Source organism: Rhinopithecus roxellana, chromosome 15 (assembly GCF_007565055.1).
Source record: "Rhinopithecus roxellana isolate Shanxi Qingling chromosome 15, ASM756505v1, whole genome shotgun sequence".
Classification (NCBI taxonomy): domain Eukaryota; kingdom Metazoa; phylum Chordata; class Mammalia; order Primates; family Cercopithecidae; genus Rhinopithecus; species Rhinopithecus roxellana.
In genome coordinates, this window is record NC_044563.1 from 89,536,818 (window position 1) to 89,561,101 (window position 24,284).

Below are 24,284 nucleotides of genomic sequence, written 5' to 3' on the forward strand. Positions count from 1 at the left end.
TTGTCCCTCTATAATGTGAGCTGTTATCTACCAGTCCTTGCTGTGTGGTAGGCATGTAAATACCTTATGTGCATTATCACATTTAATACATTAATAAACCTTTGATGGTAGGTGTAGTTTCTATTCCTTTTTTGATAAATGAGGAAGCTGATACACAGAAAAAGAGTGAGGCACTAAAGTTTAGTCAGGAGTCTTGTTTGCAGACCACAGAAACCACCTTGTATTAGCTAAAGCAATAAAACAATTTGTTGAAAGTTTCTTTTTTTTCAATGTGATTTGGATTTATTGATGCTTCGAAAGTTTCTTAAATAATTTGCCAGTTCCACAGAAAGGCAGGTGACCAGGCCTTGAACACAGGCAGGAACCACAGGGGGATGAGCAGCCTCAACTACAGCCCAAGCCAGGCCATGGGAAGAGTCCAGTGAGGATGCCACTGGCGCCCATGTTGGTACCAGGCATCAGCAGTGCCATCGCGCCTACTGTCACTCAACACTGGATGTTACTGCCACCAGCAAGATGAATTCTCTACTGGCTCTGCTTCTTTGTGCCAGTTGCTTCAGAGTCAAAGTTCCAGAAGGAGCATCTACTTAGCTAAGCCCAGCTTGTGCCTCCACCATAACCTAGCTGCCGAGGGGTGGGAGGGCAGGTGTCTGGCCTGTGAATTTGAATTTCCAGGTGCTTAGGCTGCCCAGCCTCTGAACTCCTTCATGTGTCTGGAAATGTCCATTACCCCTCCATACTTTTACCACTAGAATGAAAAACAGACCCATCCAGTATTGTTCATTCTCACATCCCCAGTGCCTAGAAAAGCATGTAGAAGGCACAAAAAATACACATCACCTGAGTGAATAAACTCAGCACTGGTCAGACCACATCTGTAGTGTTGTTTTCTATTGTGTACATCAAACTCCAAGAGACATCTGAGGAGACCTCAGTGTCTCCAAAGAAGGATATTGAGTCTGGAAGCTGGAGTGAAGGCTGGAGGTGGTCTTCTTAGAGAAGGATGTTCTCAGCAGGTAACAAAGCTGCCTTCCAGTTGCTGAAGGGCTATCACAGGGAAGAGGGTGTAGATACTTCCTTTGTGGAACTAGAGTAGTGGATGGGAGAGCTCATCTTAGTATAAGAAAAAAGGCCACTGAACCTTCGTGTCTCACTTGCATCATCTCTAAAATACGAGTAACAGCACCTAAATTTACTGTGAGGATTAATTGAGAAAATACACTTGCCTCTTAGGCCAGTTCCTGGCACACATTAAACTCTGGATAAATGTTATTTTTTATTTCACAAAAGGGTGAAACTGAGAGAGCTTAGAGCAGGACACATGGGCTGCTTTACCAGCTTTGTGAATATGAGCTTCTCTGGCTCCTGCTTTCCTCCTGGTGAAATGAGAGGCGGATTAGACGACCTCAAATATTCTGTTGTCTAAAATGCTTCCCTCATCTGCTGGGTCAGGGTGGTGACTTGGGCAGGATTTGATCTGGAGCTTTCCTGCACATTGTAGGTTGTTGGAGGAAGAGTCTTCCAAGAGGGCTGAACTAGAAAAGTGGCACTTGGAGCAGCAGCAGGCCATTCAGACAACTGAGGCGGAGAAGCAGGAGTTGGAGAATCAGCGTGTCCTGAAGGAACAGGCCCTGCAGGAGGCCATGGAGCAGCTGGAGCAGCTTGAGTTAGAACGGAAACAAGCACTTGAGCAGTACGAGGTGATGAGACTTGGCCCTGCAAACTTCTGTATTTAAATTTTTGAAAAACATTTATCAATAATAGAATTATTTATTTAGCTGCCAAAATGAAGCTGTAGTAAGAATCTTGCTTAGCTGTAAGAAAGAAGAAAGAGGACGTTTTTACAGGAGATAAGATGTATTATACATCCGTCAGAGGCAGAAACTGTACAGTAATTTGAACAGGGAAAGTTTAATATAAAACATTATTAACTGTAACAGGAAATTACCTACTGTGTTGTAAAGAAGGCTTTGAGAATGCAGGAATGGCAGACGTAGGGAGCAGCCACTGCCTCGAAGACTGAGGCAGAGCACCAGGGAGGGAACGGATCTGGAAGAGGATTCTTTGCTCCTTGCTCCGTAACCCCAGTGCTGTGATCCAGACCTCTGTGGAGAGGGTGCCTGGATGGCAGAAAAGTTTGTTGAGGTGCTGTGCCAGCAAAGCTCAGTGGGAGGCCACCTTTTGGGGCACTGGCAAAAGCTGCCCACAGGGAGGTGCTACAAAAACTCACCGGTGGTGAGCACTTTGGGTGTTCTGAGTGCCACAGGAGCCACTGAGTGGAACCTAGAAGAAAAGTCCCTCCCTCATCGTGTCCCTGCAGCACCCTCTAGTGACAAAGCTTTATGCTGCCAGCTAGTTAGGGAGAATTATTTTAGTATCACCAGCAGGACGGTTCAGGGTGGATTTGGAGTGGAGAAGCAGTAAACTGTAACTGGCACACAGAGCCATACACCCATTGTAATTAGTGTGCAGATGGTAGAAGAATAGGCTTTGGAATCAGACAGCCTGGGTTCCAATTCTGGCTCTACCATTTCCTGTTGTGTGACCCTAGGCAGGTTACTGACCTTCTCTGAACCCATTTTCACTCTGTACAATGGGGTAATAGTAATTCCCGCTTCTTAGAATGGGCTATGAGAGGATTTAATGAGATAATTCACAAATATGTAGTAAGGGCCCAATAGTTGTGATTTGGTTCTTAAACTACCTGTGTGTCTGCATAGTCCAAAATCCACTTTTGTTTCAGGAAGTTAAAAAGAAGCTGGAGATGGCAGCTGATAAGACCAAGAGCTGGAAGGACAAAGTGGCCCATCATGAAGGATTAATTCGACTGATAGAACCAGGTAACAACAGACTCTATGAAGTAATCATTTTAATTTTAATTTAATTTAATTAATTAATTAATTTATTTATTTTGAGACAGAGTCTTGCTCTGTCGCCCAAGCTGGATGGAGTGCAGTGGTATGATCTCGGCTCACTGCAAGCTCGCCTCCTGGGTTCACACCATTCTCCTGCCTCAGCCTCCGGAATAGCTGGGACTACAGGCGCCCGCCACCACACCCGGCTAATTTTTTGTATTTTTAGTAGAGACGGGGTTTCATCGTGTTAACCAGGATGGTCTCGATCTCCTGACCTCGTGATCTGCCTGCCTCAGCCTCCCAAAGTGCTGGAATTACAGGCGTGAGCCACTGTGCCCAGCCCATATATTTATTTTTAAATTTATTTTTCTGTTTCACTTGTGTATTTGAATTGTACTAAAGAAACTTTTTTAGCCCAAATGTAAAAAAAAAAAAAAGCTGTTTAGGGTAAGTTTCTCTTGAAAACCTTATCCCCTAACAGGTAAGAGTGCCCAGTTAATCCCCTCGGTATACATCTTCTAATTGTTTTAGCTGGTATGACATTTATGGATGTTCCTCAAAGAAGAAATAAAGTAGGAAAGTTACTATTTTGTCTGTAGAAAAATTATGGGGTACCCTGAAGAATACAATACTTCCTGTATTTAAAGCATGTTTGTCTCTTAGGTTCAAAGAACCCTCACCTGATCACTAACTGGGGACCTGCAGCTTTCACTGAGGCAGAACTTGAAGAGAGAGAGAAGAACTGGAAAGAGAAAAAGACCACAGAGTGACTGAGCTTGCTGGCAGTCACATCAGTTATGTAGATACTGCATGGCAGGGGAGCTTTACGCTAAAGACAAAAGAAATGGCTTTGGGGGCCGGGTGCGGTGGCTCACGCCTGTAATCCCAGCACTTTGGGAGGCCGAGGTGGGTGGATCACCTGAGGTCAGGAGTTCAAGACCAGCCTGGCCAACCTGGTGAAACCCCTTCTCTACTAAAAATACAAAAAAAAAATTAGCTGGGCGTGGTGGTGGGCGCCTGTAATCCCAGCTACTTGGGAGGCTGAAGCAGGAGAATCACTTGAACCTGGGAGGCGGAGGTTGCAGTGAGCTGAGATCATGCCATTGTACTGCAGCCTGGGTGACAGAGTGAGACTCCATCTAAAAAAAAAAAAAAAAAAAAGGCTTTGCTGCTTTTAACTATTCTTCCTTCCATGCCTCTCCAAGTGCATCAATATCCTAAGGAAGCCTTCTTATTTATCTTCCTGCAAACAAGGGCTACCTGAAAAGAAAAAAAAAAAAAGTCAACATTGTCAAGCTGTTTATTTACTCTTTCTTTGAAAACATCACCTTCTGAAATTTGTCTTTTAGCTCTCTCAGATTCTTCCCCAAATGAGGCAGGGTGCAGACAGCACAGTCAGCTCTGCAGAGTTTGGAGGGGCTCACTGCCATTGGGTACTCAGAACCTCTGTGGACTGGATGTTAGCTCTTTCCTTTGGCAGCGTGTTTCCTTTGTTTCCTTCTCTGAGTATGTGCTGTTAAACTAGATTGGCCGGTTTGCTTTCCATTCCCTGACACTTGGCATGGAATGCCTTTGACCATTGGTGCTCTGACAGAGAAGTCACGGAGTCACTGCCATTTCCTGGTTGCCCTTTTGGAATGTAATCCTGTTAGTAGAGGTTTTCTAGCTTCTGCTAAGATACTTCTTTCCCTAACCATCATACACGTGGCATGTTTCATTCCCATCTCCTTTCCCCTCACCTTAAAGGAGACTACCCCTTTGCCCCATATTGTCAACCTAATTTTCTCTCATACTCTCTCATTGAATGATGTGCTACCAGGTATATGCCAGGCTGTGAGAGGATTATGCTGAGTAGTAGAAAGAAGCTAATTTGAAATGAAAATTATTTGGATCATAAAGAAAGCAGATGAGATGCACATGGCTAACAGGAAGTTGACTGTATGTCTGCTAGTTAGATTCAAAACATCATAAAGATGATAGCATGTCAATATATTAGCCTAGCCATAATGTTAGCCTTTGTTAGGTGGGCAGCTTTTCTGCCTTTTCCCTTCCTCTATAGTGACAACGGAGAAAATATCCAATAGAAATAAGTGTAACAGGGAAATTGGGATCATAGTTTATATGCATCTGATTTGAAAGGAGTATTAAGGAAGGTTTTCTATCTATCTTTAGATTAAAAAGAACATTTATGAAATCAAGCCTTCTAACACTAGTTATAATTGAGAAGCAACAGTAACTCCATGGACAGCAATCAAGCTTAAAATTGTAAATAAATATGAGGATAATTCAGTTGTTGCAAAAAAGGGCAGAATTCAGTAGAATACAGTCCTTTTCTCTCTACAAGTATTAAATGAGGACAGAGAACCTCAGGTGTTCTTATGCTAGTGCTTGCTGAGTGCATACTAAGAAAGCAATTCCAAACAGATGTATACATCGAGAGAGAGTGGTATTAGAGGTTTCAGTGTATGTATTTATTTACATGAGAGGAAACTGGAATATAATCCCATAAATTATCACCTTTTATGACAGGAAAATATTTGCCAATGAAGAAATGGTCTGTAGGTATTTGTGTTAAGATTTTGGGCTGTTTAATAAAAATGTAACTTTATTTAATGATTTCTTATAGTTGCCTTTATAAAGTTTATTGTCTAAAATATTTTTGTATCATGTGCCTTTGAAATTTGCCAGCTGATTTGGGTGTTGGATTTCTGCCCAGACATTTATCAGTATTACCATTTTATTCAGTAGCTGGCAGGTGTATAGGCCAACGAGACTTAGGTAAGGAATGGAACCTTTCCTGTGGTTTGATTGCACATTACACCAGAAGACTCCAGTATCCGTCATTCCAGAATGAGGAAAAAGTATTTTACAAAGAACCTAGTCACCTATGTGAAATCTATGGGATGGAAACAGTGTGGCCTTGGGAGTCAAATAGTCTCTGCATGGTGGGGAGGGTCATGATGGAATATGTGAATTTCTACTTCTAGAAGTTGTGAAATAGGCCCCTCACTTTTGCAGAATGTCCTTCCTTAAACCTGGCTTATTCCACAACTGTAGCTGATAACATGACCTGGGGCTTAGCTGCTCTAGCCCTGGGTTCTTGAAGACCTCACTGCCTGGCCCCTGGTCATCCGCCTAAGGACTGCCTGCTGTCTGGTCACATGTGGACCTTGACATGACCAAGCAGTCATATATGTGGTTGCGCAAAAGCTTTCTGTTTAATGCGTAGTGTTATTACATCTTGGTTTTCAGTGGCACTATGTCTAGAAGGCAAAATCCTTTTAAACAGTGCTTTGGCTAAGATAGATACTTGTGAATCAAAGATGGCAAAGAAGTGAACTAAGTGTATCCCATTTGGAATTATATTTTGATACTAAGTGAATTCTTCCTAATATTTAAAATGGTTTCACCTGTCAAAGGGCCAACAGAACTCTTGGTTTTACTTTTGTAATTACTGTACAGAAAACTTCAGGATTGTTTGAGTGCTTGTCATCAGGTGTTTTCCTTAATAAGTAGGGATATGATCATTCACAGGAATTATACATGAAAAAAGTTTTTGAAATGTATTTTTGTGATGTGCTATGTTGAGAGGAAACCAAATATTTATGATTTTAAAACATTAGTATGAAACCATTGTACAATGTAATATGCTCAAGTTTCTCAAATTTTTGCTGATTTTTCTAAGATACATTAAAAATGTTTTGTATTTTTTTTTTAAGTAAAATGGACCCAGTAAGAAAATTAAAAATACCAGAATATACATTTAACTGTCTGATTTAATAAAACAGTGGGGGTAAAGTTGGGTGTATCTGTATGTATTTTCATATAATGAGATGGACTTTGGTTTAGGGACACTTCCTGAAAACACTGGGTTTGGAGTTTAGAACCCAAGAAGTTAGCTATGGCCTCATCTTTGGTGTTTGAGTCACGAATGTGGGCAAGCCATGGCTGATGTGTCAGCTCACAAACGGGAACTTACAAAGATGATTTATCATTCATTGTTGCTGTTACCTTAAAATTTTCTTACCTCTGTTTTCCTTAGTTTTCTTTTTATGCCTTTCAGTTTTTCTTTCACCAGAGTAAACCATGTGGCTTTTTGTTTGTTGTTGTGGTTTACATTGTTGCCAAGATAAAATGCCTATTGTGGACTAAGTCCAGCTTGAGTGTATATTGGAAAGCTGATCTTTCCCTCTTGGAGGGAGGGAGAGGACACTGGTTGGTGTGTTTAAAAACTGTTCTTTCTGAGGCGGGCAGATCACGAGGTGAGGAGATTGAGACCATCATGGCTAACACGGTGAAACCCTGTCTCTACTAAAAATATTACCGGGCGCGGTGGCGGGCGCCTGTAGTCTCAGCCACTTGGGAGGCTGAGACAGGAGAATTGTGTTAACCCAGGAGGTGGAGCTTGCAGTGAGCTGAGATCGCGCCACCGCACTCCAGCCTGGGCAACAGAGCGAGACTACATTTCAAAAATAAAAAAAAACAAACTCTTCTTTCTCTATCACAGTGGTTCTCAACTGGTGGTGATTTTGCCCTCCAGGGGACGTTTGGCAATGTCTGGAGACATTTTTGGTTGTCACAACTGGAGGGACTGTTGCTGGCATCGTGTAGGTAGAGGCCAGGGATGCTGCAAAACATCTCACAATGCCTAGGACAGCCCCCAGTAACAGAATTATCCGGACTAAAATGTCAGTAGTGGCAAGATTGAGAAAACCTGCTCCACAGAAAGGCAAGTTCTGTTATCCAGAACACTTGCCTTTCAGATGTCCTAGGAGTTGACTGACCTCTTCGGTGCAAATGAGGAGCACCTGGAAGGGAGAATGCCTGTTTCTCTGTGAGCTGGCAGAGAGCAGAGGGCAGGGACCTCTGACACACCCAGAGCCTCTGGAGGGGGTTGCTTTGGATATATTTTAAAGACTATGATGCAAGTTGCTGAAGCGTGAAGTGTAAAAGCTGCCATAACCCTGATTTCTTTCCAGGTGCTGAAACACGGGGTGAGTCTGTCAGCACCATTTAGCAGCTTGTGAGGAATGAATGTTCCCATTTGCCACTCAGGTGGTGATGTGTCCTGCACAGCGCTTGTGCTTGTTCTAACTGGCCAAGCCTTAATTGCAACCTTCTGGGTAGTTCCAGCAAGGCACAGCTGCCCTAATGGGGTGAGGATCCGGTGAATAAGGTCAAGACGTAATGAAAAGGTGGGAAGAGGCACTCCTCAGCTTTTACAGTGCAGCTCAGGAGGTGCTCCAGATTTCTTAAAGGATCAGTCTTGGGAATAGTTTATGGAATCTCTATTTCTTTCCTCTCTTTCCCCCTCTACTCCTTTCATTATATATTAGAGACTGTAATAATCACCTCCCTACTTCCTACTTGGCAATATCCACTAAAGCTAAAAACAACAGCTACCCTCTGGCCCAGCAGTTTCCACTCATTTCAGAGAAGTGAGGCTGGTGTCCACCAAAAAACTTGTATAAGAAGATTCACAATAGTTTTATTATAATGGCCCCAAACCAGAGACACCCAAATACCCACCAGTAGAGAATAGACGAATTGTATATCCAGACAAAGGATACTACACCTAAACTAACATAAAATTAACATATTACAGAGAGATGCAACAACATGGCTGAATCTCATGGACATCATGTTGAGCAAACAAGCCAAACACAAAAGAGCACATACTATATGATTCCATATAAATTTCCAAGACACTGCTAATCAGTGGATTTAGAAGTGAGGGTGGGAGGCGGGTGACTGTAAACTGGGAAGGGACACTTGAACTTTCTGGGATGCTGTAAATGGTGGTTACATAGGAAAAAACGATCAACTTTACACCCAGGATTTGTGCAGTTTACTGTCTGTAACTGCAGTGCCTCTAGAATGCCTGAACTGGCTCACCTTTAAATTTTTTTTTTTTTTTTTTTCCCAATGGAGTCTCGCTCTGATGCTCAGGCTAGAGTGCAGTGGTGTGATCTCAGCTCACTGCAGCCTCTGCCTCCCAGGTTCAAGGGATTCTCCTGCCTCAGCCTCCCAAGTAGCTGGGATGACAGGCATGTGCCAGCACACCCGGCTCATTTTTGTATTTTTAGTAGACAGGTTTCACCATGTTGGCCAGGCTGGTCTCGGAACACCTGACCTCAATGATACACCCGCCTCGGCCTCCCAAAGTGCTGGGATTATAGGCGTGAGCCACTGCACCTGGACTCACGTTTCAATTTGCAGAGAAGGAACTAGAAGGGGACATGCGAAATCTGTACCGGACTTCTAGGATGCTGTTCATTATACTACCCACCTCCTCTCAGGTCCTGATTACATTTTTATGTCAAACATTTAATTTCTCAGTTCCCCATCACCCAGCTGGTTGCCATGTGCCACCCCTACATGCAGAGGAGGGCCCTGACACTTTCTAGTCCTGTGCTCAGCTTCCATTGAGGCTTCTGAGGCTCCCGAGTCTTTGGCCCTGGGTAGTGGATACATCTGTGGTGGACACTAAATTCCAAGCGGGGCTACACTCATCCGCCTTTTCCTGTTCCCACCACACAGACGCAGTCCATGGTCTCTTAGGGTTGTGCACCCACAGGAATGCAGGACTTTGTTTAAATCCCCAACAGCAGTTCACAGGGGCCAGCTGAGGTCCAGCAGGACTTTAGGAGTGGGTAGAGGAAAACTCTGTCTAGCAAACCCCATTCTGCAGCCCACTGCCCCCTCCTCCTCATCGGAAGTTCTCGTTTCCTGTTCCATTTCACCCTGCCTTCAGCAACACCCTGTTCCCCTTCAGCAACACTTTCTGCTTGAACCAGCAACCCATGGGGGTTTCAGGGAGCAGCCTCCCTGCCCCACTTTCTGCATTTTCCCTCTGTTTTCAGGTTCCATTTTCTTCCTGATGCATGGAGCAGGACCATCCTGAGCAGCTCCCCTGGGAAGACTGTCCTCCCACAGGCTGGTTTCAGGGGATACCAGGGCTGCTGCACCTCCAAACTCATCGGTTTTCCACTCCCCTCAAAGTCCAGGCTGATAAGAGACCAGCGTCACTGTCCAACTCTGCCAAACATGTGTCTCCATTCCCATTTGGAGGGTGTGTCTGGAATCCTTGTTTACAAGGTGTAGAGGTGGAAGACTTCATCCCAGAGCCCCATGGCCTTGTACATCTGACTGCAGTTAGCTGGAAGATGGTTAAAGCAATGAATGGCTTTTTTTTCTAAAGCTGTTGCCCTCCCAGCCTGGGCTACAAGCAGTCAGTGCTTGAATCTTCCTCCCTACCTCCACCCCAATCAGGCCTTTAGGGCACTAAGTTGGAAAGGAGCCTGGACATCAGAGTCAAACAGGCCTGGGCTCTACTGTGGTTTTATCTTACTGTGTCATCTTGGGTGGGTTAGGATACTGTACAGGTGATGTGTCCTCACGGTGTCACACCTGAGGCACCTGGTGTTTTGTCTTCATGCATGTTCTTTAGAAAGTCATGTGGAGGGGGGTTTTCCATCTGGGCTGGGCCAGGCCACTTAATGGGCATGTTGCTGGTGGGCTGGCCAGTTCTGAGAAGATCTGGCAGGTGACTGCGGTAGGTCAGCCATTCAAGGCTACTACTGGAGAGTTTGGGAAATACCTCAGGTGCTCTATGCATGTCCACAGGCAGGTCTGTAACTTTTGAGGTGTCCGGCAAAGGCAGGTATCTGGCAAATCTGTGAATGGATGAGTGAACAGATGAGGTCCTAGGTGAGGGCAACAGCCCAGCAACACACTTCCCCAGTCACACCTGCTCTTTGGAAAGTTCCAGCGAGGCTGTGGAGAGGACCCAAGAGCCTGTGACTGCCACCTCCCAGTAGACCCCAAGGACCTCCAGCCTCTGCTCTCCCCTCAAGGGTCCTGTCACTCCGTTGGTGGCCATTAACTGTGGGGGCCAGAGCTGTTCTCCACTCTACCTCCCAGGGCCTGTATCAGCCGATGACGGTTCCTGCGGCTTGTAATGTTCCTGCTGATCTGCCTCACTCACTACCCGTCACTTCTGATGAACTTTCCCAAAAGTCAGCCCAGAACTCCTTAAGGGCAGGGGCAGCCTGTTGTGGTAGTTCCAGCACCCTGTACCAAGCAGGTTCTTAGTAAATGCTGGCTTTTGAGTGGCCCCTTTCTGAAATAAATTCCTTGTTCTCAAATATATCCTGGATCTGGTCCCCTTGGGTCCAATCAGAGCTTGAACCAGACAGCAGTGACTGACCACCTCAACTCTCAAGAGTTTCTGGTTTATTTGGAGGCTCTACCCCACGTTACCCTAATAAGGCTGGGAACTCTTGCCTTTCTTTTATCTTAAAGGAAGTTAATCCCAGCATATGTGAAAGATGGACCATCCACCCCAATGCCTCAAGTCCTGGGCTTTATTTCTCCATTTCTCCCAGGGGGCCCTGGGAGTCTATATGCAAACAGAGATACTAGAAAGTTAACTTCCAGAAATCCCCTTGATAGGCCAGTTTGTCCCCCTCTGTCTCTCCCTGTGATTTTTTTTTTCTTCAAAAAATAACTTTTGTAGTTTTTTTTTTTCCTTATCACCAATACATACCCAATATGGAAATTTGAGAAAAAGCAGGTATGTAAAAAAATAAAATGCTGGCCGGGCGCGGTGGCTCAAGCCTGTAATCCCAGCACTTTGGGAGGCCGAGACGGGTGGATCATGAGGTCAGGAGATCGAGACCATCCTGGCTAACACGGTGAAACCCCGTCTCTACTAAAAAATACAAAAAACTAGCCGGGCGAGGTGGTGGGCGCCTGTAGTCCCAGCTACTCGGGAGGCTGAGGCAGGAGAATGGCGTGAACCTGGGAGGCGGAGCTTGCGGTGAGCTGAGATCCGGCCACTGCACTCCAGCCTGGGCGACAGTGCGAGACTCCGTCTCAAAAAAAAAAAAAAAAAAAAAAAAAATGCTTCGCCATAATCTCACTCTGCAGACAACCGACAATGGCAAAAACCGCAATTAATTTTGCACCAACCTAGCGCTAGGATTTCAGTACACAGCCTTCCAGGCCTACATTTAGGTTTGTTTGAAACAGCAACACGCGGTTTAACCGCGCAACCTGCGTCCGCGCCCCGTTGAGGCTAATCCCACCATCCTGACCCTTCTTGGGAGGTCCTGAAATGACCTCGGTTCCAGGTGTAAGGGTAACGAAATGCACACGTTTTCGAGGGAAGGAGGGGAGGAAACGACCTGGTGGCGCAGGTCTGCGCGGCCAAGGGGGTTCGCTGGGCTGCTGGAGGGGCGTGGCGTGGCCTAGGGGGTCCCTGGGCGAGGGAGGCGGGGCGCGGCGAGGTGGGGGCGACTGGGTGGTGCAGGCCTGCGCACGCGCGCGGCCGTGGGCGGGACGGGCGGCCAGGTGGCTTCGCCGGCAGGTGGCAGGCGTGCGCCGCGCCCGCAGGTTCCATCCCCGACCGGGGCGCGCAGGGCCGACCAGGGTCGGGTCGGATCGGGTGTGCGGTGGCGGCTCCGCTCCTGGCTGCTCCGCTCTGGGTGCCAGGGCGCGGGTAGCTGCCCCGGGGTTCTGCTCACCGGGGAGGAAAGCCACGGGCACTGAGCGCCTCCTGAGAGCCAGCCCTGACGTGAACTCATTTTATCTGCCACGACCCAGAAGGTGGGCGCAATTTTCCTATGTTCCAGGTGTGAAAAGTGAGGCTTAGGGAGCTAGGCAATTGCTCAAGGGGACACAGCAGTGACGGCTCTGGGACGAAGCCCAGGTGTCCAGACGCGAAGGCCTCTTCCCGCATTCCCCGCGGGTACGGCGCGCCGCCTGCCTGCGGCCTGCGGGGAGGTGGTCAGGTGGCTGCCCGGGCTCCTCCTCGGGCCCCTGAGGATTTCCGGCCGGGACCCCGAGGAGGGCCCTGTGGCCTTGCGGCATCCGTGGTCACGACTCCAGCCCCACAAGGCCTCCTGCTGGTCCCTACGAGTGCCCAAGACGGGGCTGCCCCTCCCGTCTTCTCCCTTCTCTCCCCTCCCCGGCGTCTCCCGCGGAGGGCGCTGCAGGCGGCCTGGTTGGGATGAGGGCGGGCTGGCGGCCCACAAGCAGGGGCCTGTTTCCTGACTCTTTTGACCCTGGCTGTCCCCGCGGAGGCCCCCGGCAGACCCAGCAAGGTCATCTAGGGCGAAATTCCAGTCTGAGCCCTGAGCAGTGACTTAAGTTTTCCCGATAAGGCTCAAGAAGGGACACAGAGTGTCCTGCCCACACCCCCACTCTGTCAGCACCTCCACTCTGGTGAAGCCTCTGCTGCAGACAGTCCGGCTCGAGAAGAGACAAAGATAGACTCGGGACAGATAAGGACAGAGACAGCCAGGGAGAGAGGGGCAAGGAGCTCAGAGGTGAAGATGGGGCCGCGCCGATGGGGAGGCAGCGGGTCTGCGGCCGCCGAGATGGGAAGTGGGCCCTGGAGCGGGCTTGCCGAGCCTACAACTGGGGCTAGGATGTTGGAGTAAGACGCCGTCATGGGGTCTGGAAAAGAAGGGGTTTTTGGTATGGTAGAAAAATGGATTGGGCTGGCAGCTTGACGGCCACAGCCCTGTACCTCTGGGCCTGGTCTCGTGTGTGCACCTGGGACCGGTGGGTGAGGGGTGATGTAGAGTCAATGAGGGACGCGCTCGCTGAGTCTCCAGGAGGCAGGAGTGGAGAGGACGAAGAGGGGAGGGTAGGACCTGTATACCTACGGTGGAGGGGGCAGGTGGGGGACACATGCTGCTGGGCCAAGACTACTGAGTCTCTCCTGCCTGCTGGAGGTCGCTGGCTCAGGACTTATTCCATGCACATTCTGATAGAATATTTGTGCCCAACACTAACTGTTTGGCTTGGCAAATAAGCAAAGCCATAAAGTCATAGCTGGCTTGTAGGCTCCCAGTCACCATGTGCAGCTGAGTCACAACCACTTCCCCCACCCCCTGAGGAGCTAGCGTCTATGCTCATGCCTGCACTCAGACACATATCCACACAGGTACCCACAGATGCCACGTGCCACTGAGTCATAGCTACCTCCTCAGAGAGCACGTGCCAGCATGCACTTGCACACAGGTCCCCACAGATCCATATACACCTGAGTGTGAGTCATCATCACCACCGAACCCTGAGGGAGGGCACCCAGAGTATGTTCTGCCATCCCTGCTTAGAGAGAACCATATATACACATATACAGATATGCGCCCACCGCACATCCTGTTGTACCTGCTGCATCATACCAGCAGATCAATAAATGTTTGTGGAATGAATAAATGAGTAAACAAATGAATGAACTAACAAGTGAAAACGTGAGTGACAATCACACTGCATGGATACTGGGTAAAATTGGTTGGGGCAGCCCTGCAGGGTGGGTCCCAAGCTCTGTGTCCAGAGGGAGTTGTCTTGCTCCAAATATAGCCTCTGTGGGCGGGCAGGGAGCCAGGGCTACCTCCCAGACCCTGACTTCACTGGGCCAGAGGCCCAACCTCTGAGGAGTTGAAGAAAATGAACAGAGAAGAGGCCCTTGCTTTCTGTAGCCAGGGCTGAGCTGTGAGATGAGTTGGTGGGGGAATGTGTACTCTGGACATATCACTTAGAGACTTGAGATGTAGGACAGAGTGCTCTGCTGAAGGGCCCAGTGAAGACTGGTTCTGGATTGGGCTTCTTGGGAACTCTGCCCCAAATGTGCAGAATGTGCAAGAGGCCTGGTCCCACTTGAGATCTGGGGCAAACACAGTGCCTGGGCTGAGCTGGTGGTTGCAAAACTGAGGCCCCCTGTTAGGCAGTTTTTTGTCTAGGCCTGCCCTTCTGGCTTGGGCTTGTTCCCAGACCTGCTTCCCTGTCTCTCCCTTGAATCTTCTTTTCTGAAGCCCCTGTGCCTCTGCCCTAATTCATCATCTGGAATATTTTAATATTACCCCAACTGGTCTTCCTGCCTTTAGACAGTAAGTATCTTGCTCATAGATGTCAGAGTTATTTTTCTTTTTCTTTTTTTTTTTTTTTGAGACGGAGTCTTGCTCTGTCGCCCGGGCTGGAGTGCAGTGGCCGGATCTCAGCTCACTGCAAGCTCCGCCTCCCGGGTTCACGCCATTCTCCTGCCTCAGCCTCCCGAGTAGCTGGGACTACAGGCGCCCGCCACCTCGCCCGGCTAGTTTTTTGTATTTTTAGTAGAGACGGGGTTTCACCGTGTTAGCCAGGATGGTCTCGATCTCCTGACCTCGTGATCCGCCCGTCTCGGCCTCCCAAAGTGCTGGGATTACAGGCTTGAGCCACCGCGCCCGGCCCAGAGTTATTTTTCTAAAATACAGATCCAACTATATAACTTTCCTGTTCAAAATCCTTCCATAGCTTCCCACTTTTCAGCATTAAAGTTGGATGGCCTCAGCCCTGTGATGAGATCCTTCATGAGCTGACTCCACTCTACCTGGAGGTTATGAAAGGAGGTTATCCATCCACATATGCATGGATAGTTGTTGGTTACATGGATCGATGGGTGATGGCTGGACTCTAGGATAATGGATGCTTATAGGGATGAACGGACTAGTGGACTGATCTGTAGACAGATGGTTAGAAGTGTAAGTGATCAGCCAAGCACGGTGGCTCCTGTAATCCCAGCACTTTGGGAGGCCGAGGCAGGCGGATCACCTGAGGTCAGGAGGATCACCTGAGGTCAGGAGTTTGATACCAGCCTGATCAACATGGTGAAACCCCCTGTCTTTACTAAAAATACAAAATTAGCCAGGCGTGGTGGTGCATGCCTATAATCCCACTTACTCAGGAGGCTGAGGCAGGAGAATCGCTTGAACCCGGGAGGTGGAGGTTGCAGTGAGCTGAGATTGCGCCATTGTATGCCAGCCTGGGCAACAAGAGTGAAACTCTGTCTCAAAAAAAAAAAAAAAGGAATAAAAAGGAAGTATAAATGATTAGGAGGGCATGTGGGGATGGAGAGATGGGTGGATGGATGGTTGGAAGGACACTGCTCAAGTCAAGGTTGTTTTTGTTGCCAGGAACAAAGAAAACTCCAAATGTTTTTAAGAATGAGGGGTACAATTGTGAGAATACAATGGACAACCTTGCAGAGAGCACTGACATTCAGGCCTTGTGAAGATTGGAACTGGAAAGTCAGGAACAGCAGCTCTTCTCTCCATCTCCCGAGGACCTCAAGGTTCCTCTCTTTCCCACATTTCTCTGTACTCATTCCTGTCTCAGCAGGCTCCCTCTGCTTGATTTTCTTCCTCATGGTCTACTCTCAGCCACTCGTACTCATTCCTTCCACACGTTTTTACCAAGTGCTTATTTATGTGACTCTTTGTACCTCAACAAAGCTCCTACGTGTTGAAAAATAGACAGCAAGCAAAACAAAGTTGCTGCATTTATGAAGAATACTTTCTAATGAGGAGAGAGAGACAGTAGGCAGTTATATGTGAGCTGACGTTAAATGCTATGGAAAAAATAAAGCAGGGAGCAGTTTGGGGAGGGGTTGGGTTTCTGCTGCATGTAGGATACTCAGAGAGGGTGTCCCTGATATGGTCATATTTGAGCAGAAATCTGAAGAAATTGAGGGGGTGAGCCGTGAAGATATCTGGGGGAAGAATGCTCTAGGAAGAGGGCATGGCAAGTGCAATTGTCCTGAGGTGGGAACTCTGTGGCACTGTGTGAGGAACATCAGTGAGGCTGGTGTGGCTGATGTTGTGTGAACACGGGGAGGATGGTGGAAGATGAGGTCAGACGGGTAGCAGGACAGATCATGAAGTGTGTTACAAGCCATTGTGAGGACTTAGACTTTTACTGTAAGAAGGAGGGGAGGCATTGGAGGATATTGAACAGAGAAATGACATGATCTTAGATTTTAAAAAGGACCTTTCTGGCTACTGTGATGAGAATAGACTGAAAGGGACAAGGCGGGAAAGGGGGGCAAACAGTGAGACCATTTAGGAGGCGACTGCAGAAATCCAGGTGAGAGATGTTGGTAGTTTGGACCAGGGTGGCAGTGGTGAGGGCAGTGATAAGTGGTCCAGTTTAGGATTTATTTTGAAGGTAATCAGGATTTGCTGATGGATGGGATATGGGTGCTACCTCCCTCTGGTGAGGTGGCCCTGCTCAAATCAGCTGTGGACAAGTAGGATATGTGGTATAGTGTGGTCATCTAGCTCCACCCTCCAGCAGAGGCAGCTTGACATTTGTCTTGGATAATGAGGGCTAAATGCGGGGTTGCAGAGTCATGCCCCCAGCACAGTTGTTTCTGTCTGAGCTGTAAGGTCACTCTAAATCCCACTCTTTCAAAGCAGACGTATTCAGCAGGCTTCATTGAAAACTGGAACATAGCTTACCATTGTTAGGATAGAACTGGAGCTTGAAGTGACCTGACTTCTCAGTGATACCAAACATTCATACTCTCCAAGGAAGAGAATGAAGGAAGAGAATGTTTATGACTGGCTAAGTCTGTCACCATTCAGTACAGACAACCTCATTTGGGCAGAGTTTTATGGCAAGCTATTGAAGTTATATATGTACACATATGTGTGACAGATCTATATCTATAGAATATATCATATCTGTATGTAATAGTTAAGCTACTATATATGTGTGTGTGTATATATATTAAGATTATACACATACAAACACAGTTGCCTTTAGTTGAGGAACCCCAAGAACCTGCCCCTTGTCCAGTCAGGGTTGCTCCCCAGAGAAATAGAACTGATTTCACTTAATACACATGATATGATCCTGAAACTTTAAGCAGAAAGAAATGTTTGTGTCTGTTTTCCTTAGAAAGGGGAGGTGGGTGTGGTGGGTACCAGAGCTTAGATATTCTTTTGTATCATAAATGAGTTGTGAAGATAGTGAGTAGATGTTTGTAACATAAATAAAGAAATATTTAGGATGATGACTATTTAGGCTGACGATAGACTAGATTACATGAGATTAGATAGAGAGGCACAGGTGGCTGGACAGAATGTGAATGTGGATTGTTGATAGCTAGTTCTCTGTGAGCCAGGAAGCAGGCTCTCACCAGACACCAGATCTGCTAGTGCCTTGATCTTGAACTTTCCAACCTTCAGAACAGCAAGAAATCCGTTTCTGTTGCTTATAAGCCACCCAGTCTGTGGATGTCCTGTTACAGCAGCTCAGACTGACTAGGACAGATGGTTGAATTGCACTGAGAAATGGACAGTTGGATGATGGCTGTTTAGATTGGTAGATGTGTGAATTTTAGGTTACTCGACGGACAGCAAATGGAGGGATGAAAGGCTTGATATCTTAGAGAAGTGGTACCTCAAAGTCACTTGGAAACTTTGTTATACACACACTGCTGGACTCTACCTCCAGAGTTTTTGATTTGATAGATCTGTGTTGGGGCCTCAGAGTTTGCATTTCCAAGTTTCTAGGTAATGCTGATACTCCCAGTCTAGAGGCCGTCCTCTGAGAACCACTACCCTGTGGTATGCCTGGGAGTGTCCCATGCCAGTAGAGCCAACATGGTATTGCCAAGCTGGAATGGAGGCATCTGGGGACCCTGGACTTAGGGATGCCATCCAGCAGGGCTCCAGGCATCCTGTCACTGGCAATGGGCTCAATGTCCACAATAGGCCTAGAGGCCCATGGCTCTTCTCCCAGGGATGTAGCACCCTTGTTTAGGACATCACGGCCCACCATGGTCTGTCCGGTCATCTCTAACCCCTGCCATCCTCAACTAGGGTTGAATAGGGTCCATAAGGTACATGTACTTGGCCATCCAAGGGTGCTGGCCTTGGCTGTGGGGCATATAGAGCACTCAGAGACAGTGCCACAGCCAGCCTAGTGCCCAGGAGCCAGCTTCAAAGCATTGGACATGTTCCCTCTGAGCCCTACCCTGCTGAGGGGCCCTGGCAAGCCCTCCTGCTCTGTCAAAAACACTTTTATGTTTGTTGTCCCTGTTTTCTTAGGCATTGTCAACCTCTCATCTGAACAAGATTCTGCTAATCAACATTTAAACATGCTTGAATCTCACTTACCTTAAAAAACAACAAAAGCCCCTTTCTTTGACTCCTTGTCTTACTGCAGCTACTGCCCCACCCTCCTCTCACCCACAGTCAAACGTCTCCAGAGCACTGTCTCTTTCCTCACACCTCACGTGCCTCCTGTCCATGACAGTCTGGCGTAGAGGCTTCACTTCACCGAAACAGCCCTCCCTAAAACACTGGTGAGGTGACCTTCAGGACACTAAATCCAAAGTGCATTTTACATTCTCCTCTTTTTTTTAGATTTTCCAGCAGCATCCAAACATTCTCTTGCTTCTTGAAACACTTCTCCATTCATTGCAAGGCACAACATGCTTATGGTTCTTCCTATATCTTCAGCTGCTCTTTCTCTGTTCACCCTCTATTCCAGGTTTTTCCTCCTTTACCTGGCCATTGAACATTAGTGTCCTTAAGGCACAGGCTGGGCTCTTTTCTTACTTAATACTCTTCCTTCTTGGCAGCTTTATCCATGTCCTTACCTACCATCTACTTTTCTCCCTCCCAAATAAGTATCTTCAGCTTATTCCTCTCTGGATATCCAAGTGCTCAGCCTCTTCACTGGGACAGCTCAAAGGCGCCTCAGCCTCTAACTAAGGCCAAACAGGATATTTTCCCTCCTCAACCCAACCCTGGTCATCCTTTGGTGTTCACCATCTCAGGGAGAGATACCACCATCCATTCAGGTGGGCAACTCAGAAACCTAGCAGGCCCTTTGACACCTGTGTCCCTCAGCCTTCATGGCCAAACCATCACCAGTATCTCTTCATCTTACTTCCTAAATATCTCTTGAGTCTACAGTTTTTGTCATCTTCACCATCCCATCCTAGTCCAAACCATCTCTTCCCTGAAACATCACAGTTGCATCTGAGGTGGTCTCTCCACTGCCCCTCTTGTGTCCCTCCAACCCATTCTTCATGTTGCAGCCACTCTGCACGTAACATAAATAAAGAAATATTTGGGGTTGGAGATGGGGAAATGAATCGCCTGGGGGTAGGCCCTGCTCAGGGTCATGGCAGGGGCTGGGCCTCAGGCTTCCCTGCCCCACTCTTAGCCAGGGCCCTTTCCAGGACAGGAAGGCAGGCCCACGCGTAGGCTGGAGGCCCCACTAGACACACAGCTCAGCCAGGCCTCCAGGGAATGGAGAAGAGGCTTTGAAATTTGCAGTATCAAGTTTCAGAAAACACAGGGTCGGGGTCAGCAGAGCAGCTGGTAGTGGGGAAGGCCAGGCCCAGCTAATTTCCTGTCAGAAGGGCCCAGAGGCTCCAGCCCCTCTCTGGGCTGGCCACAGGGGAGGAGATGCCGGGAATGGTTCACATTCTTCTGGCTTGGGCTGCACTGAACCTCGGGGGACCTGTGGGGAGTGAGGAGGTGGATCTGCTGAGGCCAGAGTTGGGGGCTTTCCGTAGGGACCAGGCATCTGTTGTTCAACTCTTAGGCTTGGATGAGGCCAGGGACTGCAGAGGAGATGCAAAAAGACCATTGCAGCTGTGGGAGCTGTAGGATAAATAAGCCTAACTTCACGTTTTACAGATGAGGAAATAGGCTCAGACAGGGCCAGATCCTCACCAGGATCCTGCAGAGTATCTCATTCTAAGCCCTGAGCTCTCTGTTTCTAATTGCCCAGGTCTGGATTTCCTGGAAGGCCCAGCTATGGCTGAGCTGTGTGACATGGGGATGTGCTGAACTGGGCTGGGCCTGGGCTCCTCCTGCTCACCTGCCGACTAGGAGATGCACTACTTAGGTGCTCCAGCTGTGCGGTGGGTGGCCATGGTGTGGAGTGGGTATGAGAGGGCTAAGTTAGCTGTGGGGCCTTTCCGCCTCTCCTTGGAGGGCCCAAACTTATTCTACCCACAAAAAGAACTTTATGTCCTGGTCCATTGTCTAAGAGGGTGAGGCAGTCCTGGCTTTGAATGGCCCTGTAAGTGGCCTGGCCAGACTGGGTGTGACGTAGAGGTCAGAGGTCCCCTGTATTCTTAATTCTCTGGTGCCAAGACTGGCCTGGTTGACCTGTTGGTACTGGGGAGAAGAGCACAGGATGTAGTCAGACAAGCCTGGGTTCAAATCCCAGTTCCATCAGGCACTGCTCTGTGGCCTTGGAGAAGGTCATTTAACCTCTTGAAATCATGGACTCCTCAGCTGTTAAAATGGGGAGGGGCTACTTAACTTCTTTCTCTAAGCCAAGAAGATGTGTGATTGGTGTGTGTGTGTGTGTGACTTGGGGAACCCCTCCCAGATCCAGGAAGTGCTGCACATACCCTCTCTACCAGCTGACTCCTCCCCAAGGAAGCATATGCCTGCTGCTGAAGTCAGCACCAGGGCCTGGGTGCCCCCAGCCTGGTTAACCTTTCTTTACTCCTGGCACTTGACTCTGAGACTGGGGCCATTCTTAGATGTCCCAGGCATCAACCTGTCAGTCTTCAGCTGTCCCTCTCTCCCTTTATCCCCTCTGTCCCCATCAGTTAGGCCCTACATCCTACAGATACCACCTCAGGCATGTCTCTGGGGCTCCCACGTCTATCTAGCCCAACTGCCTTCTCAGGTTGGGATAATTACAGCAGCTGCTCACTGGCCTGCCTTCCTCCCAGTCCCAGTTCACCATCCTCACCAGGGAGATCTTTCTAAAATACACATCACAAACCTGACTTAACTTCTTTTCCTTGCTCCTCCTGATTTCACCTTTGCCCAGTGATCTTATTCTTTACTACTTGGCCGAAATGTCATTTACCCAGGAAGTCGTCTCTTACCCCAAGGCTGGGCTATGAGCTCCTCCCATCTTTCTGCAGGCTCCTACTTGCTCTCACCCTATCATAGCTCTGGTTATACCAGAAATCATATCTTGGATAGTAGCTTATTTTACTTGGGGTCCAAAGTATCCAGGAGCAGGCATTAACACAGAAGAAGCATCAATAAATGTATGTTGAATGAATGAAAATGGACAGATAAATGCATAGGAAGATGGACACACTGGTTTTGGGTGACCAGCTCATTTATAATAGGTTCCATCATACAGCTGTGAGGGGAGAGACTGAGATTTGGGAGAACATGTGCAAGGTCAGGGCTTACCCTGACACCGCACATACTAAAATGCTGGGCAGGTAAATGATTTCCAGCTGCCCCCCCACTGGTGAGTCTCAGCCTCCCAGTGTACCTCCTGTTCAGGTGAAGGCTAGTGATGGAGCCGTGGTAGACAAGCCCTGTCCCCACCTGCTAAATTCAGCTGCCCTCAGGAAATATGGTGTTCAGAGATGACAGACTTGATATGGTTTGGCTGTGTCCCCACCCAAATCTCAAATTGTAGTTTCCATAATGCCCACATGTCATGGGAGGGACCCAGTGAGAGGTAATTGAATCATGGGGGTAGTTACCCTCATGCTGTTCTTGGGATCGTGAGTTCTCACGAGATCTGATGGTTTTACAAGGGGCTTTCCCCCCTTTTGCTCAGCACTTCTTCTTGCTGCCGCCGTGTGAAGAAGGACATGTTTGCTTTCCCTTCCACCATCATTGTAAGTTTCCTGAGGCCTCTCCAGCCATGCTGAACTGTGAGTCAATTAACCTTCTTTCCTTTATAAATTACTCAGCCTTGGGTATGTCTTTATTAGCAGCATGAGAATGGACTAATACAAGAGAGGTCACCAAAAACAGGTGGAATCCAGGCAGTGGGTGGGCCTGTGTCAGAAAGAGTCTGCATGTGTAAGTGCCAATAACACTAGGGTGTGTATATGTGAGAACATGTATGCCCTTGTTTGTGTTGCATGTGTGTGCACAGGATTATATGTTTGCATGTGTGAGTGTCCCTCTTGGCCTTGCAGCAGCTGCCTCTGCATATCACATTGCACCTCTGCCCCTCTGTCTCACTCTTATTTCTCCCTAGGCCATCCCCTATCCAATTTGCTTGTTCTGAGCTCCTGCCCCCTGTACACAGCTGTTGTACAAATACAATGCAATTGCACGAATCACTGTGGTTCATTATATAGTCCTATTAGTTTCCTATTGCTATTGTAATAATTACTACAAATTTAGCAGCTTAAAACAATACAGATTTATTCTTAGTATTCTGGAGGCCAGAAGTCCAGAATGGGTGTTACTGGGCTAAAATCAAGGTGTTGGCAGGGCTATGTTCATTTCTGGAACTCTGAGGGAGAATCCATTTTCTTCCTTTTACTAGCTTCCAGAGGTTGCCACATTCTTGGCTCACATCCGTCCTCCTTCCATCTTCAAAATCAGAAAGTGGCTCATTAAGTCTTTCTCCTATTGAGTTTCCTGTTGGGTCTTTCTCTGACATTTGCTTCTGCCTCCCACTTCTACTTATAAGGACCCTTGTGATGACATTGGACTGATCCAGGATAATGTCTCGGTCAGCAACCTTAATTTCATCTGCAACCTTAATTTTTGCCATGTAAGATGACATATTCACAAGTTCCAGGGATTACAACATGGACATCTTCAGGGAAGGGGGGTGGGGATTATTCTGCTTAAGACAAATAGTCTGTGTCTACTTTAGATTGTGAGTTCTTTGGGGGCTGAGCTGTACTGTATTCATCCAGAGATTCCTTGGGAGCCATTCAGTGCCCAGTATGCACCAGATGTTTATAATTTATTCAACATATTTGTTCCTTCCTTCCCTCTCTCTTTCACAGCAGTCCACCCCCATCATGGTCTGACAGCCCTCCCAACCTCTCTAGCCTCCCTGCCCATTGTCCCTCACAGGTGCTTCCCTTAGAAATGAATGGTTCTATATCTGAAAATTAGCTTAGGTTTGAGAACTATTGACTAAAGAGGTGGCCAGCTCTCTAAGAGGAAGGACTTTGCAGAATTGCAGCAAGTGTATGCCACAATGATTCCTTCATTTTTCCCCCCAAAGAGACCTATGGCCCTTTAGGTGATCATTCACTAGAGAAATGGGGATAACAAGACATTTTGAGTAGTAGATGCAGAGTTTGAGTTGACATTAACACTTGGAGCTCAAAGCATCATCATGGCCCTTCTTTAAGAGGCCTTTTGGGCCGGGCGCGGTGGCTCAAGCCTGTAATCCCAGCACTTTGGGAGGCCAAGACGGGTGGATCACGAGGTCAGGAGATCGAGACCATCCTGGCTAACACGGTGAAACCCCGTCTCTACTAAAAAATACAAAAAATTAGCCGTGTGCGGTGGTGGGCGCCTGTAGTCCCAGCTACTTGGGAGGCTGAGGCAGGAGAATGGCGTAAACCCAGGAGGTGGAGCTTGCAGTGAGCTGAGATCCGGCCACTGCACTCCAGCCTGGGCGACAGAGGGAGACTCCGTCTCAAAAAAAAAAGAGGGCTTTTGGAGATCACTGTGATGTGATATGGCAGAAAAGCCTAGGGGCCTTTGAATGTCCAGTGTGTCAGCAACAGAGACCAATGCTGAGCCCCTGAAATGGCACTATTCCTTGAGACCAACACATCATTTGGGGCAAGTCAACTGCATCAGGCCCTTTCCATTCTGGAAGGGCCAA

The 24,284-nt window shown here is 47.8% G+C and overlaps 1 protein-coding gene and 1 long non-coding RNA gene across 2 annotated transcripts in view; both read left to right on the top strand.

The window, feature by feature from the left end:
• The window catches only part of SWAP70 (switching B cell complex subunit SWAP70), an 85,848-nt gene extending 79,231 nt beyond the window's left edge, over positions 1-6,617 (top strand). Inside the window, exons 10-12 of the mRNA XM_010384826.2 lie at positions 1,502-1,700; positions 2,744-2,840; positions 3,519-6,617. Coding sequence (XP_010383128.1) covers positions 1,502-1,700; positions 2,744-2,840; positions 3,519-3,625 — 403 coding nt within the window. The 3' untranslated portion in view covers positions 3,626-6,617. The remainder of the gene's footprint in view (positions 1-1,501; positions 1,701-2,743; positions 2,841-3,518) is intronic.
• A 5,565-nt stretch (positions 6,618-12,182) lies between these two features.
• LOC104679297 overlaps positions 12,183-24,284 on the top strand; it is a 52,215-nt gene continuing 40,113 nt past the window's right edge. Inside the window, exon 1 of the long non-coding RNA XR_004053642.1 lies at positions 12,183-12,464. This is a non-coding gene — a long non-coding RNA (uncharacterized LOC104679297). The remainder of the gene's footprint in view (positions 12,465-24,284) is intronic.